At 49.8% G+C, this 22,940-nt stretch overlaps 1 protein-coding gene across 5 annotated transcripts in view; it reads right to left on the bottom strand.

The window, feature by feature from the left end:
- Window positions 1-22,940, bottom strand: part of USP2 (ubiquitin specific peptidase 2) — a 357,749-nt gene that overhangs the window by 107,764 nt on the left and 227,045 nt on the right. The window contains exon 1 of one of the 5 annotated variants that reach the window (XM_069614357.1): window positions 22,112-22,354. The exons of the other annotated variants lie outside the window; for them this stretch is intronic. Coding sequence (XP_069470458.1) covers window positions 22,112-22,219 — 108 coding nt within the window. The 5' untranslated portion in view covers window positions 22,220-22,354. Of the gene's footprint in view, window positions 1-22,111; window positions 22,355-22,940 lie in introns of those variants that run through there. 5 annotated transcript variants of the gene reach the window in all.

Here is a 22,940-nt window from a genome sequence, read left to right as displayed (position 1 = left end):
TACCCCTTCAATGCAGCACTTCTCCCCTCTAGCAGCTCTTCCATGGAGTGCCACTTCTATGCAGCACTTCTCCCCTCTAGCAGCTCTTCCACGGAGTACCCCTTCAATGCAGCACTTCTCTCCTCTAGCAGCTCTTCCATGGAGTACCTCTTCTATACAGCACTTCTCCCCTCTAGCAGCTCTTCCATGGAGTAGTACCCCTTCTATGCAGCAGTTCTCCCTCTAGCAGCTCTTCCATGGAGTACCCCTTCGATGCAGCTGTTCTACCCTCTATCAGCTTTTCCATGGAGTATTTATTTATTTATTTATTGGGTATTTATAACGTGCCTATACACACGTGTTTTGAGGTGCAAGAAGACAAGAGGGAGGGGGAAAAGGGAGGACAAAACAATAAGGATCCTACTAGGCCTTGTCACATTTGGATCATGCAAGTGCTGTAAAGAGAAGTGTAGGGGGGAGGTGAGGAGGCGAAAAGTGCAGGTCAGGGCATAAGGCCCCGTGAGAAAATGTGAGTGCCAGTTGAGGCCAGGTGGACAGAGCTAGGGGAAAGCAGAGAGTGCAGGGGAAGGAAGCTCAACGAGGTAAAGGGCTGGAAGGGCTACAAGGGTGCAGGCTTATCCAGGCTAGTGCAGTGGGCAGTGGCCTGGAAGGGCAAGTGCAGGTTGTGGGTGGCCAGGGGAGACCAAGTGCAGGGGTAAACTGGATTAAGGGGACCTGGTGCCCTGTAAGACTCTGAAGGAACCTGGCAGCCGGTCAAGAGGCAGACAGGGACATTAGCAGGGGAGGGGGAGAGCGAAGGAAGAAGATCAAAGGAAGGTCTTGAGAAGCTTCCGGGAACTTAAAGAGATCCGGCTCAAGTCTGAGAGGGGCAGGGAGGCCATTCTGGAGGGAGGCACCTGCGGAGGAGAGAGATCTACCCCCCCACTATGTACTAGGAAAAGCACTGATCTGCAGAGACTTAGAGATAGACAATAGAAGGGCTCGAGCAGGGAGGTATTTAGGGAGAGAGAAAGTTGCATGTAGAGGGGTCCCAGGCCCCAGAAAGCCTTGCAAATGATGTAGTCGGTCTTGAACTTGATCCTTGCAGTAACCGGGAGCCAGTGGAGAGATTTTAGAGCTGGAGAGATGTGGTCCCTGGGCTTGAGGCCAAGGATAAATCTTGTCATGCTGTTCTAGGTTAGTTGAAGGGGGCAAAGGGAGGAGTTAGGCAGACTGAGGAAGAGGTTGTTGCTGTAGTCCAGCATGGAGAAGACCAGAGCTCCTGAGTATTGAGTTTCTGGGGGAAGGTGAGGAACGGGAGAATGCCTCTGTGGTGCTGCAGCTGAAAGTGGGCCTTCTTGGCAAAGTCTGTGATGTGAGGAGAGAAGGAGAGAGAGAGGGTTGAAGATGACACCAAGGTTCTTTGCCTCACAGTAGGATGACAGGAGGGGGCCCATGTAGGGCATCTAGAGCGCGGGAGGGAAAGAGGGAGCAGTGTCGCAATGAGAAGGATCTCTGTCTTACTGGCATGGAGGCAGAGTTTGTTAGCAGTGCACTATGCCAGTATAGCATACATGCAGTCAGGAATGAGAGAGGAAGAGGAGGAGGCAGAGGAGGGAAGCTTGAAGGAGAGCTTTGTGTCATCTGCATAACTGAATGTTAGGGGAGAGGGTGGAGATCAAATGGGCTAGAGGGACCAGGTAGATGTTGAAAATCCAAGGTGAGAGGATAGAGCCCTAAGGGACACCACAGGTGGAGAGTGAGATGGTGGAGAGAAAAGGGCACAGTTGAACCTGGGAAGGCCAGTCAGAGATGAAGGAGGTCAACCAGTCCAGAGCCAGTTCTGTGATGCCAAGGGTATCACAGAGACAATTTATCAGGGTGGCACGGTTGACTGTATCAAAGGCAGAGGAAAGGACAAGAAGGATGGGAATCGAGATTAAAGAGCAAGTCTTTATGGGAGTCCAGGAGAGCAGTTTCTGTGCCTCTTGCAGCTCTGAAGCCAGACTGGTGGTCATGGAGTCATCCAACAGATTCAGTGGGGTGGGTTCGGGTGGATAAGCTGGGAGATGGCCAGCTTCTCCAAGAGTACCACTTCTATGCAGCAGTTCTCCCCTCTAGCAGTTCTTTCATGGAGTACCTTTTCTATGTATCGGCTCTCCCTTTGAGCAGCTCTCCTATATACATACTACTTCATCTCTTCTATGCAGCAGTTCGCCCCTCTAGCGGCTCTTCCGTGGAGTATCTTTTCTGTATAGCTGCTCGCCCCTCTAGCAGCTCTGCCATGGTTTATGCTTACTTTTCTGAAGTTTTCATTTACCACAGGACTAATATACTCCCAGCAACAAGATCACAGTATGGCGGTGACGATGTAGGAGGCGGAGGCGACCATGGGGGCAAGTCACAAGTTTAACCTGGGCCACGTCTGGAAGCAGATCAAAGGAAGGGGCGGAAGCCCACATAAGAAAGGAAGCCTGCGAAAATGAAGCCGGGGGCAGCAACAGGAAGAAGCCAAGGAAAGGTGACCCATTGGCTCCAAGTGTGGGGATAGGGGTCAACAGCCATCAGGGTGGGCTGTTCGCCACCAGGTACAAAGGGGGCAACCTCCATGCTAGAGGCCTCTTTCTGCTGCTTCACGGCTTCACCAGCAGAGTAACAAGGCGGGCTTCTTCATTGTGTGCAGTCCGGTGTCACTCATGGTGGGCAGGACGAGGGCTTCAGGATTACGCCGGCCTCTTTTTGTTTTCATCTGAAGCCGTTTTTTCATTGTTCGCTGCATTACCACCCTGCTGGGAGAACTTCTCTTAAGCAGGCCAGAGCTATTGTTGCTAGGTCGTTAGTACCTCCAACACTTCGGTATGATATGATATGATAGATTATTTATAACGTGCTTAATACCCAGAGGTTTCTAAGCACGGACCCGGGGATCAAATCTGTGTGGCTCTGTGTCGTCTTGCTTCCAAGGTGAGCATGTTGCCGCTGAGCTGTCATCCCGAGGTGAACACATGCACTGCAAATTTATTGAAGGGAAGCGGGTGGAGGATCAGGGACCCCTCGTGGCATATGCAGGCAGGTTTTGTGAGCCTCGACCTCCCTCCCAATTCCTTGTATCCCGTTTCAATATAATTGGAGCTATGAGGGTTGCTGTGGCAGGGCTGGCCTCCCTGGTGGCTACATCACATAGCACGGGTCTCCCCGTTCTGGGGACAGCAACGCAATAGGATTTTAAGTATGAACTATGCTCCCGCGGGTGATGTAGTAACAGAGCGAAAGAGCAAAGATGTCTGCCATGGGTCCTCATCTAAGCCGCAGGGCCATTTGAGTGGCTGCTCGGCATGAATCAAACCTTTTGTTGAAGCTTAAGGTGTACTTTGCTCAAGAGGCAGCAACGCAATGTATTCGCTGCCATTCGGTTGGTACAAGAGTGATCGTCCTGCAAAAGGCAACGCCAGGAAGCAGACCCTCATCCCAGAGAACAATATGAACCCGTGCTCTCTCAGGGGTGATTTATCTCATCACGCGGCAAATGATTGCGCAGGAGTATGGGGTAAACCCCAGGTCGAGGAGATGCCGAGGGAGCACAAGCCACCTCGTGTTGCTTGGTCGTGCATATTGAGTGTGCAGTAGTAAAGAAATGATTACAATAACGTAAAACCTTGGGTGGTGGCCAAGGAAACTATTGAGGCAGCTGCTCTGCGTGCAGGCAATAATCAGCGGAGGCCAGAGCCGGTTGACCTCTTACCTTGTTTGGTGTTGTAAATGATGTCCTGAGACCTTGCCTTGTGGTTGGCAATAAAAGGCTGTGGTTTTTATTGCAACAGTATAATCATACAATACATTTTGGTAAAGGTATTTATCCAAAAACACACAATGATAAACAAACTGTTCTCTTTTGGGCACAGGGCCAGTGGCATCTACCTGGCCCATGCTGCCACACCTGGATTGGTTCTCGGCCGTCCAGGTTCCCCCCAAATGTTACTGTCTTATTTGCTTCCTCTTGTAGCTAGGCAGTCAATCATCTTGTCGTTGAATTTCTCAATGCCTTTGACTGACAAATGAACCCCGTTTGCATGGAACAGCTCTGGGTCCGCTAAAGAAATTGCAGATTACCGTATGAAATGGATTGCCCTGATGATGCAGAATTTTTCTATTCCCCTGTTAAGTTTTTTCCTTGCTATGTCAATTGCCTTGTATGATTTTGCCCCCTGCCATGTTTTTCTACGTAGCATGGCTGAGTAGAATATTTCGGTCTCCTTCCAATTATGCGATATTCCTGCTAATGATGCGTATGTATCCGACAGTAATTGTTTCCTGCCCTGTTCCACCAGGTCATTTCCTCCCAGGTGTACAATTATAAATTCAGGCGGGTCTCTGAATGCCACCAAGTCTGCCAGCTTGTCGTATATTTCTGCCCAGCTCCTGCCCCTGTATCCCCACCATGATGTAATGGTGTTCCTAAAATCTGGTTTCTCTTTTGTCCTCGGACCATCTCCCTGTCCTGGAAATAAACAAGTGTCCTATGATCCATGCCGTCTTGAGGGGGCACCTCGTTCTGTTGGGAAAAATCATTGTTATCTTAGTTCCGGCCTCACATATCTTTTGTAACATTCAGACTTCCAACTCCATATTGACAACCTACCGAGTTCGAAAGCTGGGGAGGTTCCCTAGCAACCCTGGCCAGGCTTTCCGTGCTCCTTGTTTCCTTCGTTCACTTTCTGTATCATATAATGACACGTATTTTTTGAGAACACCCTCCTTCGGCCCGCAAAAGCAAGTGTCCGTCCCCTTCCTCCGGTAAGTGCTGTGTCGAGTAAGGCGATGCAGGGCCGAAAAGAAAACCTCTTGATTTCAAAAGGCTGCTTTATTTTCCGGAGCACGCTTAAGTTCACGATATTCCTCCAGTCCTGCACTCGAACTAGCGCAGGGAAACGCACTGTCTGCCCAGAGCAAGGTGAAGCTCACGGGGAAAGGCAAGCAGGTCGATGCACGAAGCCACCAAACTGTGGAAACAGGATTGCTTTCCCGGAGCAAGGTGAAGCTCACAGGGAAGTTGTCCTACGCTGTACCTGCCACCTCCCTTTTGTTACTAGGACCCTGCTGTGTGGTAGGTGTTGGGGCGGGGGGACCTGACTGTGGCGGGAGGTGGCAAGCTATCTTCCTATTTCTGCAAGAAAGGTGCGTTACCTTGCCCTGGCCCCCCTGATTAGTCCCATGTGCCTGCAAGCATCATCGGTGCCCAATTCCGCGGCACTTGGGCAGAACCCAAAATCTCAACGACACACATAGCAGCAGTAGAATAGATAAGGCAGATCCGGCCAGTCCCGGATAGTGCCTGGAAGGGTGGCGGTTCGAGCCCGTCCTCGAATGGCAAAATGGTGAAAACATTAGGATATCTATTGAGTTTATGACTGGTGGCGACACCCTCCTGTTTTCAAAGCAATATAGTAATCAAGGTGTGAATTTGCCCGGTCTTTATTTATTTATTTGACTTATTATGAAGGTTACTAATACATTACAAAACTTGTCACATGTTCAAATTCTCAAAGTTCAAAATTCACAAAGCACTTTCATTCAAACAAATAGCCAATAAAATGTTACTCACAATAAAATCTTAATATTAACCATGTTCATTAAAATATATATTCTTCAACAGACGAAATTATTATTGTCTTAGTTTTCCAAGACGCTCGTAAGGCAGCTGCCACACTCGATAAGTGCTGGTTGCAGTCACAGGCTCGGACTGGCCTATAGGGCAATAGGCCCATGGCCGAACTAAACAAGCTAAATGCCGGTCTTGGACAGTTTTTTGGGTCACAGTGGGCGACTTTTATGGCCTATGTGGGCCAGTTGGATGAGTTACTTCACTATGTGGCTAACCAGTGTTGCTGAATACCTATTCTTTAAATCCACAATTTGCATCACATTTTGTCAAAAAACTCCCCCTTGGGCACTACTCAAACAGTGCCACAAAAAGAATGGATAACCATATAATCTTAGTGGAGAATGGTTTTAACAAAGTGGTCTTTTGGTAATATTTTAATAATAAGGTTTCCTATATTAGTTTTTAGGATTTTGGATTGTAATAATCTATGCTGTATGAGGGAGGATATATTGATTTATAGGTTTTAGGGAAGTATGATTTGTAAGGAAATGTAATGGAAATTGAATTAATTTTGATAAAGTTGTAACTTCATGATGTTGATGTTGATCATGTACATTTTGATATTGTATTTTATAAAGTGTATAAGGTTTTAATTAACCAATTGCACTATAAACTAATTTTTTTTAAAAAAAAGAAATTGCAACTGTGGCCCACTTTTTCTTTGGTACCCGAGACAATTTTATGGCCCAGTCCGACCCTCGTTGCACCGACCCTCGTTGCAGAATATTATTTTCGGTATTCGGACCATATATCCAGAATTAAACTATTTTATTGATTAACAAATCTGCCTAAACTACGCAGATCCAAGGACCCCAGGGTCATGCACTCTGTCATGACAGGTTTAGCGCTCTCACTTGCTGTAAAGAGTTGGCGCAATAGGCAGAATATATTTTACACGGGATACCCGAGAGCAGAGCCGCAAACAGCTTATAGAGGCACGCGATTAATAAGCAAGACCGCAGGGGCGGGCCATCACGTTAAGGAGGACTGGGGCCGTTTGTATTTATGAATTACACACGCTATAGCTCTGTAATTAATCCACCTTATTAAGGGCTCATAGTTAGAGCACCAGTCCAAATGTTCAATATTCATAATTGGATAATTGGCGGCCTTCGCCCCGTCTTTAGTTTTCGGCCCCCTGTATGATGTAAGCCCCTTCCAGGACCATCTGGCTTGATGCCCGTGGTGGATCGGCGCAAGGACAGCCCGCAGCCTAAGGGTACCGGCAAGGCGATACACTTCCGCAAGGGGGTGTTCGTTATTTACAAGCACTGCACCAGGATCTATGAACGACAGTGGTTCCGTTGGCAGGGGGCATTTTGGTATGTACCCCATATTCATTTCATGCAGCATGGAGGTGTTCGCCCTACCCAGCATGCTCGCGGGAGGCTGGCGCAGGAGCGCCACGTTTGCTTAAGCTCCCGTTTGGAGGCCCACGTCGGGACCATCGGCGGCCTTAACCCCGTGCTTATTTCTCGGTCCCCATTATGCTGCATGCACCATCCAGGCGCATCTGTCTTGCTGCACTTGCTGGACTGGCGTGAGTGCAGCAATCGCGTAGCGGCTCCTGTAATGCACAGGAATTCCTGAAGGGGACGTTACGTATGTACAAGCATTGCAATCACCAGGATCTTCGTGCCGATATAAAAGGAAGGAGAGTTAGTCGTTCCCGTGACTTCAGGCAGCACAGGTACCGTTCAATCGTTGAGGAACTTGTCTTGGAGCTGGCATTTTCATATGTGAACGGGTCGGGATATCCCGTCTTGGCATCTCGACATGCACACAATTTTAAGCACCGTCAGGCAGGGTCAGAACGCGACAAGAAATAGGCCCGGACACCCCAAAAAAAAGTGGCCCACCCCTCGCCTCACAACCCTTGATCTCTGATGACATCACCGGAAGTGATGTCATTTGATCCCACCCCAAAGTGACATCCCGGGAAGCAATGAAACACGACCTTTCACCCCTAGACAAAACAGGAAGTGGCATCAAATAGCATAGTGCCTAAGTACGCTACGAAAAATATAGTTATGATTTCACTAATGTGATATACATTTCATACAATAATGTATCACCATATGTATCATTAATATCTGTGTGTATAGATCCATATTGACAAATTACTGTGAATGCAAGCAGACGCCCAAGGCCAAATGATAATATGTTATTGTATAGCACTTACCCTTAAGCTCTTTTTTATAGAACAAATATGTATACAATATCATCCAACCCGTGTTGGTACTCATTTATCAACCTAAGAAGGATGAAAGGGTGAGATGGCTTTGCTGGGATTCAAACCTACATATCATACACACATAGCAGTAGCGAGCACTCAACCCAATGAGCTATCATATCGGCTATAGTAAAATTAGCAATTATTCTGTAGTGGATACCATTAAACTGGTAACTGAGATTTAACAGCAGACCAGTTAAGTTCATCTGCAGGTCTGGTGCAACGTTGGCCGCATGTCAAGCCTGCATGCATCTATTTTCAGGCTTCAGAGGTTGGCAAAATAGGGAAAGCGGTGCACTCACAGGACATCCCATACTCTGAGCACTCGTTACCTCATACATGCAAACGAACATCCTGAACATCATGCCAGGGAGATGGGAAAGATAGACACATTACAACAAAGCATTCATTGTGGCACAATTATGTCAATGGCCACTTGATGTGCTATGGTCAAATATTTCTACACTGTACAGAAGCTTTAAGGCACAAGGATTTTGTCAAGTGACCGAGGACACCGAGATGGAATGTCTTGTGATGATCATAACAGAGACAACAGCAGAAAAAAAACATGCTATTACTGCAACTTGCGAAAGGCAAAATACATAGTCCAAAACGGATGCTTATTTTACTCTAAAATTGGTCGTTTATCACTAATCATATTTATCACTAATACAACAGCACAGCTGCTCGCGGGGGCACCGTGCCCCTGGAGTGGTGGCACGGAGACAGCCGCCGGCCCGGCGGCAGCCGCGGCCCCTCAACTTTGCATGCTGCAGAAGTATGTGATTGATGCATGCATCATAATTTATGATGCAGACATCATGCATGCAAATCAATCATCAAAGCAAGGTAGCATGTGGTACCTTGCTTTGATGAATTATGCCGTTGCAGGTGTTTTTTTTTTCTTCAAAAGCGTTTTCAAATATTTTTTGGGAAACTTTTCCCCCAAAAATGTTTTAAACATTTATTTTTTCAAAATCAGCCCAGGCGTGGGCGGAAACCGGCCCCCACTCCTCAGTGACAATTTCGGCCTAGCCATGGGCCAAGGGGCCGAGGGGCCAATCCGACCCTGCCGTCAGGAAGATAGCACAGGAGCAACACGTGTGTCCTGGAAGCAAGACAATGGCCAGTGCTGTGGAACGGGGCACCCCTGCAGCTAAGAAGCACAGGAGAGTAATCTGAGGGGGAAGGGTGCCAGAGGGACAAAACACATGCTGCCACACGCAGCATACATAACATGAGGCAGCAAAACACTGCACCTCCCCCGCCGCGTGCTTTTTAGCATATGCATGCTCAGGGCCAACACACCAGGGTCTTAAGGCACTTGCAAGTGCCGTGCCCTCAGACAGGAAAAGCAGGAAGAGGAGCAAGTGGCAGAACAAAGGAGCACAATAAGGTGCAAACGGCCGTCGGCGTGAGCCGGCCAGGGGGGACAACAAAAGCCCCCGCCAACACATGTCTGGCCTAAGGCAAAGCTAGGAGTATAAAAGAAGGCACTGGGAGGGAGAAATCAGTTCCCTGGTACTACGGACGGAGCACCATAGTTATTCTGCGTACGCAGAAGACTTTCTTTTCCCATATCCCACCTACCCGAGAAAAGAAGAAGGGAGAAGAAAGGGAAAGCGGGGCAACGAAGGTGACCCACGACATCGTGGAAACAAGATGGTGGCACGGGCCAGGGACACAACCCTGGACCTTGTGCCCAAATGTGTACATTGTTTATTATGTTTGATTTTGTTAAATAAACTTTACAAAATATGTTTTTACAATTATGTTATGTGCAATAAAAAACCACAGCCTTGTATTGCCAATACCTAGACAATGCTTTAGTCATCATTGGGTAATCATAGCATTGGGGAACAGTCACTGTCTATTGGCTCCACTGATTATGCTGCGCGGCACAGTGTTCCAAGGCCGGTCCAAAGCTTAGAAGGCTGGCCTCTCTGTGCGTGATATAGAAGATCAATTTCATAGGTTGCATATTATTTAAGCAATCGCTGGGCACTCCGACACTGTGACCACGAACAGAAGTATCTCTACTATGTTAAATTTAGTGAAATCCCATGGCAAAGGGCAGAGCATTTGGATATTGTGATGGCACCAAGAACAGACGCCTGGCCGCTGGTCATGGCGTCTGTAATCGTGGGAATAGTGTAACTTGAACCTGTTTTTTCCTTCGGGGCAACACAACTGTACCATTACAGGAGCAAATCCTACCATAATATGACTATTCCATTACAGTAGTCCGTCTTTGCTTTCACGTTTTACTTCAATCGAGAAAAAGCCTTCGGAATAGTTTGATAGTGACGATGAAATGTTCGTCTCGCAGTTTGGCTGCTGGGACCTATGAGTGACCGCGGCGGAAGCTTTGCTGGCGCTATTGGAGATGGTTTTTGTTGTAATCCCATAGTTAAGGTTTACGAGGCACAGAGTTTTGAGATTAGGTAGAGTGTTATAGGCGGACGGGTCGCACTGGGGCTGGAATTGCGCGCCCGGGCATGGCTCTCATGCGCTGCACTCGATGTGCACAAGTTCAATGGCGAAACGGCAGTTAGCTTTCTCGCATTCGGATATGGGGAAATGCATTTCAGATTATCTGAGACCCTTATTAAACAAAAGGGGATTAGGGTTTCGGGCACCGCTGGAGTGTAAATGGTGATGCCGAGAGCAGAAGCGATACAAAAGGTGCAGACGGGGTGGAGCTTAGGACTGTGCAGTGTTAGCGTAACACGCAACATGGGCACATTGGGTAAGACCGAGACTGAGCAGTTGGCGTGGACTCAAAGGTGGTGAGAATAATGCCCTCACCTTAACTGGCGGTAGAATGGAGGAACACAATTGCGTTAAGCGCTAGTTGGGAGTACCAGGGACTTAAGGGTAGTATTACAGGGGGTTGTCTGTGCTTATCGGGAAGAGTTGCGCCACACAGCCAGAGTTAGGAGCCCCACCACAGCAGGGCCAGATGAAAGAATTGATGAAAAATGCAGCATGCATTACAGTGGCACAGTGGAGGCCACACAGCCATTGGTTGCTTAAGAACGCCATCTTCTGATATATCCCTTCACCATGCACTTTTTAGTTAAAGTATGGTAAGAAGTGCCCAGTGGGGGCCTCTTGTCTAATGGCTGCCGGGGAGCACTGCCTGACTCTTTTGTCAACCCTTTCATGTACAGGCAGTGGCAGGGTCTTGAAATCAATCCTTTCATGCTTATCTGGTGGCATGGTCTTGAAATTAATCCTTTCATGTGCAGGCTGGGTCATGGTCTTGAAATCAACCATTTTATATACAGGTGGTGGCATGGTCTTGAAATCAATCCTTTCATGTACAGTCTGGGTCAGGGTCTTGAAATCAATCCTTTCATGTACAGGCTGGGTCAGGGTCTTGAAATCAATCCTTTCATGTACAGCCGGTGGCATGGTCTTGAAATGAATCCTTTCATGTGGAGGCTGGGTCATGGTCTTTAAATCAATCCTTTCATTTACAGGCTGGGTCAGGGTCTTGAAATCAATCCTTTCATGTACAGGTTCGGTCATGGTTTTGAAATCAATCCTTTCATTTACAGGCTGGTCAGGGTCTTGACATCAATCCTTTTATGTACAGGTTCGGCCATGGTCTGAAATCAATCCTTCCATGTACAGGCTGGGTCAGGGTCTTGAAATCAATCCTTTCATGTACAGGTGGTGGCATGGTCCTGAAATCAATCCTTTCATGTACAGGCTGGGTCAGGGTCTTGAAATCAATCCTTTCATGTTCAGGCTGGGTCAAGGTCTTGAAATCAATCCTTTCATGTACAGGCTGGGTCATGGTGTTGAAATCAATCCTTTCATGTACAGGCAGTGCCCATGGTCTTGAAGGATGTCTAGCAGGGACCTTCATACTTCAGATGGGCACAAGCAGGTAGGGTGGATCAGGGATGCCCTCTATCCGAATGGTCAGATCATGGGTCACTAGGGCTAAGGTTGTTGGAGCACGGCCACACACTGGCCGATAATATGCTAAGGGTTACAGTGCACTGTTCTTTAGGAGGAAAGGAACACCATTTTTGCAGATCACGGGAGCAACAGGCGTGCTGTTAGAGCGGCGTTTGATTGTATGGTGCTTTGGCCTCATGAAATATGGAGATGATTTGAGGGGGAAGAAGGACATTTTGAGTTAATAGGCTCGTCGGCGCATAAGGGGAAATGGTTTAATTGCAAGTATAATGTTTGAACCAAGGAGTAATAATGTAACCAAAGTGTGATTTTGCAGCGTTGGTAATCATGAAGTAGAACTGAATATAGTTTGATTGGTGTGTACGGGTAATAAACCCGCAGCCTTCATTTTTAAGCGGGACTTGTCCTTGGATCAAGCCCTGGGATCGTATCTCTCCAGCTCTGAAATCTCTCCATTGGCTCCCAGTGGATGCAAGGATTAAATGCAAAACCCTCTGAATTGTCCACAAGGCTTTCTGGGGCCAGGGTCCAAAATACCTTCAGCTATCCCTCCGCAAATACCTCCCCACTCGAGCTCTTCGCTCCTCTACCTTTAACTCACTCAAGGTCAGTCATTTTTCAAAGAAATGAGCTGGGGGTAGATCTCGGTCTTCGGCTGGGGCCTTCCTCTGGAATAGCCTCCCTGCCACTCAAAACTTGAGGAGAACCATCTCTGGTTCCGGAAGCACCTCAAGACCTTCCTCTTTTCTTCTGCCTTCGCTCCCCTTCTCCCCTGCTGATCTGTTCTCTCTTGGCATGGTGCACCTGGCCACCCTCTGTCCTCCGGGCCCAGGTACCTGCTCACCCTGCCCCCCTCCCGCACTGCCTCCGGGCTACCCCTTGCACTGGGGTCTGTATCTGTACCCATACAGCGCCCCCTTTTTCTTCCTGCACTTATCAGACCTACCCTGTCTGCTGCCTTAAACCTAGCACTTGCAAATTGCTGGCTGCACTACCACTGTTTGTCACCCGCATTATTTATTTATTTATTATTATTTATCTGTTTCTCCTTTGCTTCGCACTTTCCACTTCTCTACCCTTGCATGCACGTTTCACCTCCCCATCTCCCATGCACTTGCACGTTCTCAATGTCACTGGGCCTAGTAAGATTGCTGTTTTATTCTCCCCTGCTCCCCTCCCTTGTCTTGTCGCGCTCTGAAACACTTGTGCACGAGCGCAATAGAAATAAAATATCAATCAATCAGTATCTAATATGATGGGAAATGCAAAGTTATCAGCATATGCGCTGATGGTAGTATTGAGACACTCTTACAGAAGTGTCACAAACCTGAGGTCCTGGTAAATTATCTGGGTGGCATCGACCTAACGAGTATATGAAGGGGGAAGCGGCGGAGAGACATAATGGGAGCGTTGCAGAAAATGGCAGCCTGCCCAGTGGGAATAATACCCAGATTTGAATGGAGAGGGTCCGAATTACACCAGGCTGTGGAAAAGGGCAGGGAGAGGCTTAATAAAGCAATGGCCGAGTTTTGCAAGGGAATGGGTTTCACGCAGATACGCCATGGGTCAACCAACTGGGAGGCACCATACCATACTGTCGATGGCGGGCACCTGCCAGAGAAGGGCGTGGACTGCTATTCATGGATCCTAACTGCTAGACTGACGGCGATGGGATTCGGGAGCCTACGGGTGGGAGGCCAAAGTGGGGCGTGGACCCTCCCGTGGTGTGGCGTGGCAGTGTGCAAGCGACCAGGTGGACTAGAATGACTTAAGAAGCGAGCTGGTTGGGGTTTTCGGCCCTCTCGCGGTAAGTCTCCCTCTGGCCAGTCGGTGAGGGAGGCTTAAATAAAAGGAGAAAAGTTCAACTTGCATGTCATGGACGGCGGGCGCTCCTCCGCCCCAGGATCCCCTGCAAGGGCAGGCAGTCCGCTGAGACTTATGGTGGGGGAGCTCTGGCCTAAATAAAGATGGATGGGGTTTCAAAAGGGAAGTGAAAGTGCACTAAGTCGGCTGGTCGCTGCATACGTTGAAATTGTTTTATCATAGATTAAAATCAAGGTGTGATTTTGGAGTGATGTCAATCATAACTGGGACTAAAGCTCGAGTTCAGGTGTGTGTGGAATTCATACACCTGCGGCTTTTCAAGCCACAAAGAAAGGGGTGCCCTGTTGCAAGCATTGGATTTGTTTAAAGTGTTTCGCTGCAGGAATTGGTGCTACTTTGCAACCAGGACAATTGGGGGGTGGCCTAGGGATGTGAAGTGGCCCAGCGCCCGGCTTATATTGACATATGACAGGGCAGTTTGGGTTGAGCAATGTCGAGCTCCCTTGCGTAAATCAGAGTGCCAATCGCCCCCCCCCCCCCCCCCCCCCCAGCAGCTCTCATTCTTGCACACAAAGCTCCAGCTGCCTGCTGGGGGTGAAAGGTCGTGTCTTAATTGCCAAGCCTCCTCGGCGGAGGAGTTCTGGGTAATCCAGGGCACGTGATGAGACACATTCCAGGAAGTGTTTCCCAGCAGGCCAATGCCTCGAAGCACGGAGGTTTACTCGCTGCTGCCGGCTGAGCTCCCCCTCCCTGTAGCACCTGAACTGTGTGTTCCCTCGCGCTCTCTGCCTGCTGGCCCGCGGCCGGGGGGGAGGGGGGTGCATTGTTCTGTGTCCCTCATGCTCTCGCTATGCTCACTCTTACCCTTCCTTTTCCCAGTCTGACCTTTGCGCATTTCCCTCCGTGCGTCCCCCCCCCCGCTTCCATTATTTGCGCTCTCCTGAATGTCCATCCCATATTCTGTGCTTTCGCCAGTCCCCCATTTCCCTGTATCTGCTTCCTCTCCACCTCTCTCTCTCCCTACCTCTCTCCCAGCCTCCGTTACCTCTCCCTATAGCTCTCTCGCCCACCACTCAATGCCATTCCTGTTCCCTTATGTCACTCTCCACCCACCACTGTCACCTTGTCTGCCCTCTCCCTTGCTCTCTCTCCCATCTTCTGTTCTCTCTAGCTCTCCGTTTCTCGTCTCCCCTGCTCCCTCTCACACGTGTGTTCTGCTCTCTCCACCGGCCCACCCTTCTTCCCCTATCCCTTTCCCTATCTGCCTCCCCTTTCACCTACCTGGACACAAACTCGTTGCACCCTCTCTCCCACTCTACTTATGTGTTCTGTCTTCAGTTCTCAGCCTTCTCTGTCTCTCTCTCATTCACCGGTGTCACTTTACACCTTACAATCTTTTATCAGTTCCCCGTACCCCTGCTTCTCTCAATCATGTCCTGCTCACTCTCCCTATCGCTCATTCGCCCATGTTCTGTTCTCTCTCACTCTCGTTCTGCTCCCTCTCCCATGTACTGCTCCCTCTTCCTAAAGCTCCCTCTCCCCTTTTCTGCTCCCTCTCCCTTGTTCTGCTCCCTCTCCGTATTTGACTCTTGAATCCATGTTCTGTTGCCTCTGCCTATAGCTCCTTCTCCCATGTTCTGCTCCTTCTTCCTACATAGCACCTTCTCCCGTGTTCTGTTCTCTCTCACTCTCGTCGTTTCTCTAATCTTAGCTCATTCTCCCATGTACTGCTCCCTCTCCCTACATAGCTTACTCTCCCATGTTCTGCTCCCTCTCCCTATAGCTAATTTTCCCATGTTCTGTTCTCTCTCACTCTCGTTGTTTCTCTAATGTTAGCTCCCACTCCCATGTTCTGCCCCCTCTTCCTACATAGCTTCCTCTCCATGTTCTGCTCCCTCTCCCTATAGCTCATTCGCCCATGTTCTATTCTCTCTCTCTCTCTCGTTCTGTTTCTCTAATGTTAGCACCCTCTACCATGTACTGCTCCCTCTTCCTATAGCTCCCTATCCCCATTTCTGCTCCCTCTCCCTTGTTCTGCTCCCTCTCCGTATTTAACTATTTCACCCATGTTCTGTTGCCTCTGCCTATAGCTCCCGCTCCCATGTTATGCTCCCTCTCCCTACATAGCTTCCTCTCCCATGTTCTGCTCTTTCTCCCTATAGCTCCTTCTCCCATGTTCTGCCCCCTCTTCCTACATAGCTTCCTCTCCATGTTTTGCTCCCTCTCTCTATAGCTCATTCGCCCATGTTCTGTTCTCTCTCTCTCTCGTTCTGTTTCTCTAATGTTAGCTCCCTCTACCATGTACTGCTCCCTCTTCCTATAGCTCCCTCTCCCCATTTGTGCTCCCTCTCCCTTGTTCTGCTCGCTCTCCGTATTTAACTATTTCACCCATGTTCTGTTGCCTCTGCCTATAGCTCCCTCTCCCATGTTCTGCTCCTTCTTCCTACATAGCGCCTTCTCCAGTGTTCTGCTCTCTCCCTCACTCTAGTTGTTTCTATACTCTTAGCTAATTTTCCCATGTTCTGCTCTCTCTCCATAGATAGCCCATTCTCCCATGTTCTGCTCCCACTTCCTCTGGCTCCCTTCCACGTTCTGCTCCCTCTCCCAACACAGCTTCCTCTCACATGTTCTGCCTCTTCTCCCTATAGCTCATTCTCGCATGTTCTGCGCCCACTCCCTCTAGCTCCTTCTCCCATGTTATGCTCCCTCTCCCTACATAGCTTCCTCTCCCATGTTCTGCTCCTTCTCCCTATAGCTCCTTCTCCCATGTTCTGCTCCCTCTGCCTACATAGCTCATTCTCCCATGTTCTGCTCCCACTTTCCTCTCGCTACCTCTCCCACGTTCTGCTCCCTCTTCCCATATAGCTCCCTCTACCGTGTTCTCCTCCATCTCCCTATCGCTCCTTCTCCCACGGTGTGCTCCCTCTCCTAGATAACTCCATCTCCCATGTTCTGCTCCTTCTCCATATACCGCCTTCTCCCATGTTGTGCTCTCTTGCTCTCGTTCTGTTTTCTAATCTTAGCTCCCTCTCCCATTTTCTGCTCCCTCTCCCTATATTGCTCTTTCTCCCATGTTCTGTTCTCCCTCTTGTTCGTTCTCGAATCGTGCTCCCTCTCCCATGTTCTGCCCCCTCTTCCTATATAGCTCATTATGCCATGTTCTGCTCCCTCTCGTAGATAGCTCTCCCTCTGGCATGTTCTGCTCCTTCTCCATATAGCTCGTTCTCCCATGTTCTGCTCCTTCACCTCATAGTGCCTTCTCCCGTGTTCTCTCACTCTCGTCGTTTCTCTAATCTTCGCTCATTCTCCCATGTTCTACTCTCTTTCCCTACGTAGTCAGTCTCCCATGTTCTGCTCCTTCTCCTACATAGCTCTCTCTCCCATGGACTGCTCCCTCTTCCTATAGCTCCCTCTCCCCTTTTCTGCTCCCTCTCCCTTGTTCTGCTCCCTCTCCGTATTTAACACTTTCACCCATGTTCTGTTGCATCTGCTTATACCTCTTTCTCCCATGTTCGGCTCCTTCTTCCCACATAGCACCTTCTCCCGTGTTCTGTTCTCTCTCACTCGTTGTTTCTCTAATCTTAGCTCATTCTCCCATGTTCTGCTCTCTCTCCCTACGTAGCTCAGTCTCCCATGTTCTGCTCCGTCTCCTACATAGCTCCCTCTCCCATGTTTTGCTCCCTCTCCCTACATATCTCCTTTCCCACGCTCTACTCCATATTCCTAGATAGCCCATTCTCCCATGTTCTGCACCGACTCCCTCTAGCTCTTTCTCCCGTGTTATGCTCCCTCTCCCTATATAGCTTCCTCTCCCATGTTATGCTCCCTCTCCCTACATAGCTTCCTCTCCCATGTTCTGCTTCTTCTCCCCATAGCTCCTTCTCCCATGTTCTGTTCTCTCTCGTTCTGTTTCTCTAATCTTACCTCGGTCTCCCATGTTCTGGGCCCTCCCCTCCGCCCTTCCCTATCGCCCCTCTCCGGTATTCTCTGCTGCCTGCCCTCCCGAGGTCTATAGGCAAGGAACAGGCGCTCTGCTCAACATCCTTCGCTACCAGCACTTCCTTTAGTTTTTGGGGAGAGGATTCCTACAATTCTATGCTTTAAAATTGGAAATCAGTCAATTTCATTCATGTGAGGTCAAAATAGTTCAATAGTGAAAATATTGGGAGTACATATCTTCTAGAACAAACAAATCGCAGGCAGCGGTCGTGTAAGAAGACAGGTGCAAATCTCCAACTCAGGGATAAAACAGAGAAAAAAGGGGGACATGTATTTGTAAAAACCCCATTCTGGTCAGAGGGAGTGGGGGGGGGGAAGTCCGGGAGACTTTCCAGCAGCAGACACATGCCATCATGCTAAGAACACGCCTGAGGCTGCACGACTGGGAGTCATATTTTAAACACAGTGACACGTATGCAAGTGTTTTACTGGTTTTAAGAAATTATATGTTCATCACTTAATAAACAGGATATTTCAAATACCATACATTTCAACACAAGGGGAAAAAACCTGGAAAACAGGTGCTGCTGTCACCCTTCCTATATTGAACTCCTTTCTGTCTCTCGCCAATAAGTGTTATCTCTCCGATCTCTTCTCACTCCTCCTCCCTCCGCTTTCCCTCTTTGCTCCCCACCCAGATTCACCCTCCTACTATAACAACATTCCCATTTCGTAACTACAAATAATGCTCTTTACGACACGTGATTTGGTTCCCCTTCACCATTATCGTGCTCCTGCTCCTCCCCCAAACTCCTCATGTTTTCCCATGAAGGCCCGCCATTCCATTCTCGTGGCCTTCGGGTACTCCTGGAGCAAGGCCGTCAGATTGTCCATCTCATAAATCTCCCCTTCCTTATCTGTGGGCAGGTGCGACGTCGCCCAGTGTACGGTTAGGCATGCCCTCGCCGCCGGCAGCAATACGTCTCTGGGCATATGTGTAATACTGGGCAGGTGCTCCCCATCCTCCTACACGCCAAATAACACCAACAACAGCACCCGAGCCCTCCCCCGCCCTTCCACCTCCTTTATCCATCCCAAGACCTCCTTCCATTGTAATGCCACTTTCGGACAGCTCCACCCAGGGTCGGATTGGGGCATAAAACTGGCCAGGGCACCAATGCAAAAGTGGTCACAGTTGCAAATAGCAATGCATTCCTTTTCTGATGTCCTGTTGGAGCAATACGCAAGGGGTCAAATGTGTTGCAAATTCTGCTTTTTAAAGTATATGGACCTGATTCCCATAAGTGTTTTATAATGGCGCAATCCCATAGGAAAACATTCGGTGAATCTGCCCCTATAAGTTTAGCAAAGCTGCTCAAAACGACTACCCGCATAGTGAAGTAACTAATCAAGGTGGCCCACTCTGGCTAAAATACTGGCCTATTTTGACCCCAAAAAGCTGGCACACACTAGCATGTTGGGCATTCAATTCGGCCATTGCCCTGTTTCCCCATCAGCCAGTCCGAGCCTGGCAGTATGACGCAAATCCTCGCCAACATTTCTGACTAATCCCAGCATACATCCTTGCCAGTTTCTGGGAGGAGTACTGCCACCTATTTAATAGTCGATTATGCATTCTGTACTGCAGGGACACTGAGGATTTCCAGGCCCCCCGAAACACGCTTCCGTTTCAAACTGCCTTCCCATGTCTCCTTCCCATTGTGTCTTTGGATTTCCGGTCTCCTCGTACCCGGACTCTCTTAACGCCCTATAAAGATTACGCACCAGACCCCTCGCATTTGCCTGCCTATCAAGCACTAATTAAAAACTCGTCAATGGTCTACCCAATTTTCCTTCCCATCTCGGATCCGTCAACACCCCCTTTTGTTTTTGCTTTTGTAAACCTTTTTCTGTAAAGAGCCAAGAAAGTGATTGAAAAAGTGCTTACTACTCCTAGAAGTGCCTCTCCCACCCCCCTCGGCTGAGCTTAACTAAAGCCGGGATAAAGGTGCTTTGTTGCCCAGCCATGGTTGGAAAATGCCTCCTATATTGCCCCAGAAGGGAGAAAGATTTGCTTTATCAAAAAAGTCTATGATGAAAGTGACAACTGACCCACTCTTTCTGGATCTTTTCTCAGTTTCCTCCTCACACACATCTCACTCACCTCAACCTCCGAAGGAGACCCTAATTTCCCTGCCCCCTCCCATCATAGTGCCCGGAAGGCTTGTACCCTCAAAGCGTCCAGCTAATTCTACATCAAAGGCTCGCATTTTCAAAGGGCTCATTTACATACTGCTCTCCAAACGTGGATCTTTTTTCTCCCTAGTGAGGCCGGATTTCATCGTCCTTGCACGTCTACCTGGACCCCTGATCTATTAAGCCAACTCTGCCGCAGAGGCAGGAAAAACATCAACCATCGCCTAATTGGCTATAAGATGTGACACTGCTAGCCCGATGGGACATACACTCTGTACAGTATATGCATAAACAATACGCAGAAACTTGCTTTGTGATGGCAATAAAAAGGCTGTGGCTTTTTATTAAACATAAAACTAATAAAACATAACTTAGTATTATGGGTATTCCCCCGCAAACAGGTGCACAGTGTTTTCTTAGTTCTGTACTTTTGGGCACTTGGGCCAGGAGCTGGAAGTTGCCCTTCTTTGCTCACAGGGTGCCAAGTGTGAGCTCCCAGGGCGTGTGTTTGGCACCTGTACGTGGGCTGGTGACCACTCCTGTGCCCGATGGCAGTCTCCTTCCAGGCCCATGCCCCCTTCTCTGTTTTTCTGTTCGACAACTTTCAGACAACCGTTGTCCTGTGCTTGCCCAAATGTACGTTTTACAGGGGTGGGTGGGATGATGGATCTACGAGGGTAGAATCCAGATGCACTCCGAGAGGAGTGTTCTTTCTGCAGGGCTGCTCCGGAAGGCCTGCTTTTTACAGGGCAAATATGCCCAGGGGCCATGCCAGCATATGGCTACTGGCCACCCAAATGGCGGTCTGTGCCAACAGCCACTTCACACCTGGATGCATGGCTTCTTGCCTCTCCCCTCTCATTGTTAGAGTGTTCCTTTCCCCTTTGAGGGGGGGGGGCAACACGGGGGGGTTTCAGTGCTGGCCCAAGTCGCCTATTAGCACTTTTTGTTGGATCCTGGGTCCCCTCCCTGTCAGGCTCTTCCCGTCAGTACTGCATCAGGAGAGGACAGGGCAGGGAAGGGGGGTGGCATGCCTTATGGTCCCCTTTCTTCCCACCTTCACTCCTCTGCACCCCGTGGGCATCTCCCCAAGCTTACCGGCCTGTGGCCTTGACCTCCATGGGGGTGGCCCCTCATTCCGCGGCACTGGACATAACCCTAAACCGCCTGGGAGAAGGTCATAACAAGCACTAGTTATAAATAACAAAGGTTTAATATTGCACTACCAGCCTGATTCTACGCCTTATGTAAAATCACGTTTTGATACAGTGCTTCATATCAGATTGCTCTGGCTTCTAAGCGCTGTAAAAATGGGTGTTTTCATTGCTCCATGGGTATGATATTTGTATTGGCCAATGCAAGATGAAACGCGTAGTCAGCATGCCAGCCTTCGAACATGTGCCCTGCAAGCGGAACACGGATGTCTGTAGCGAGTGCTTAACTCGCTCAGCTATTTTACCAATAAGACTGCAAAACAAGGGTTACACCGTTTATAATGTCCGCGTACACTCCGGATGCTCCAACGTTTTGATTACCCAGAGAGCCGCTGGAGCCTGTGTCACTGGAACCTCCATTAACTCCCCCAAAAGTCCCAGGGCCACGTTGATGGTGTTTTTTTCATAGAGGCCACCACTTGGATGCCCGCCCCCAACCGATGCCTCATGCTTCTGAAGACCCTGCCTGTGACATGTTTGCCCCAAAGGATGCCCTGGCCATTGGCGCCACACTCCGCAGTATGCCTGCCTGAGCCGATGCCCCTTGCGCCTGAGTTCCACTTGTTAGATCGTGCCCGGGCACCGATGCGCAATGGCCATGGATGCCGCTTCTAAGAGCACCGCAGCCCAGCCTACGCCCCTGGCTGGACTACACTAGACACATCATGACCGCCCCCACACAACCCTTCTTGCTCCTGGGCGCCATTCGATGCCCCATGCCCCACTCCATGGCCCTTTGCCCCTGGCGCCACTTGCGCCACCACAGCGAATTATGTTACATAATGACCGCGCCACATAACCCCCCCTGCCCCGGGCATTTCTTGATGCACTTTTCCCCCGCGCCCCACTCGACGGCCCTTTGCCCATGGCGCCACTTGACTGCGGGTGCCCCACTCGAGGGCCCTTTTCCCCGTGTGCCACTTGCATGCATGTTTTCGCCAATGACACTCGCACCTGAATGCCACTTGTTACATCATGACTGCCCCCCCACCCAGCCCCCTCCTCTGTCCGCGGACGCCACTTCCTACAGCATGGCTAGCCCACCCCCGCCCGTATCCACTTGTCCAGGGACACCCTGCCGCGACCGGTGCCCTTTGCCCCTGGTGCCACTTCGCAGACGACCTCCCTTACCTTTCCCTTGTTCAACAACAGCTCCAAAACGGAGGCGAAAGGCAGCGAGTTCTCTCGGAGAAACGCCTGGAAGAGGTGCAGTGGTGAGGTGGGCACTCGCTCGGGCATGGTGACCTGTTGAGCCGCTGACAGCGGTGCCCCCAGAGAGTACGTGCCCCAGGTATGTCCGGAACGGGGAAGAGAAGGTCGGGAAGGAGGTGCCACCCCTTCCTGCAGGGCAGGCCGCCCGCCCCCCCCGCTCGGGTGCCTCCCACTACTTCCAGGCACCCTTTCCTCGTTCGTCCACACAGCTGACTGTAAACCACGCCTGCTGCTGCCGCCGCCGCCTGGCACACGGAGATGCGCGTGCACCAACCACCTGACACACCGTGTGCGCTTATCACCTGGACGCGGAATGCAACAGAAATAAGCCTGGGCTTACTTATTTTTACATATGCTTATTTTAGCGGACCGGGACCCTGACGCTCCCCTTTCTTGGTTATCTTCGACTTGAAAGTGCCCGCAGCACCCCCATTTTCCCCCCATGTATTCCCAGGCTTCCTTAGAGATGAGTCGACCCAGTGCCATTCTTCAGGGTCTCACCGGTGACCCAGCCCTGGAGTCCCAGCCCTTCAGATGCCCTGAGGTCCTCCAGTACCATGAGGTGCCTTTTGCCACGTCTGGTACTCTCAGCCCTCGGGAGTGTCTGCAGTTTGCTTGTACCATGGACACTTGGATGCCTTCATTTCTGGGGCACCCTACCCTGTGATATGAACATCCCCCAGGGACCCTCCGCTCTGAGGAGCCAGCAGCGCCGGCTCAAGGTGCGCTCAGAAAGTGCGGCCGCAAA

Source organism: Ambystoma mexicanum, chromosome 9, assembly GCF_040938575.1.
Source record: "Ambystoma mexicanum isolate Mex_15411 chromosome 9, UKY_AmexF1_1, whole genome shotgun sequence".
Lineage (NCBI taxonomy): Eukaryota > Metazoa > Chordata > Amphibia > Caudata > Ambystomatidae > Ambystoma > Ambystoma mexicanum.
This window is presented reverse-complemented; position numbering and strand designations above follow the sequence as displayed.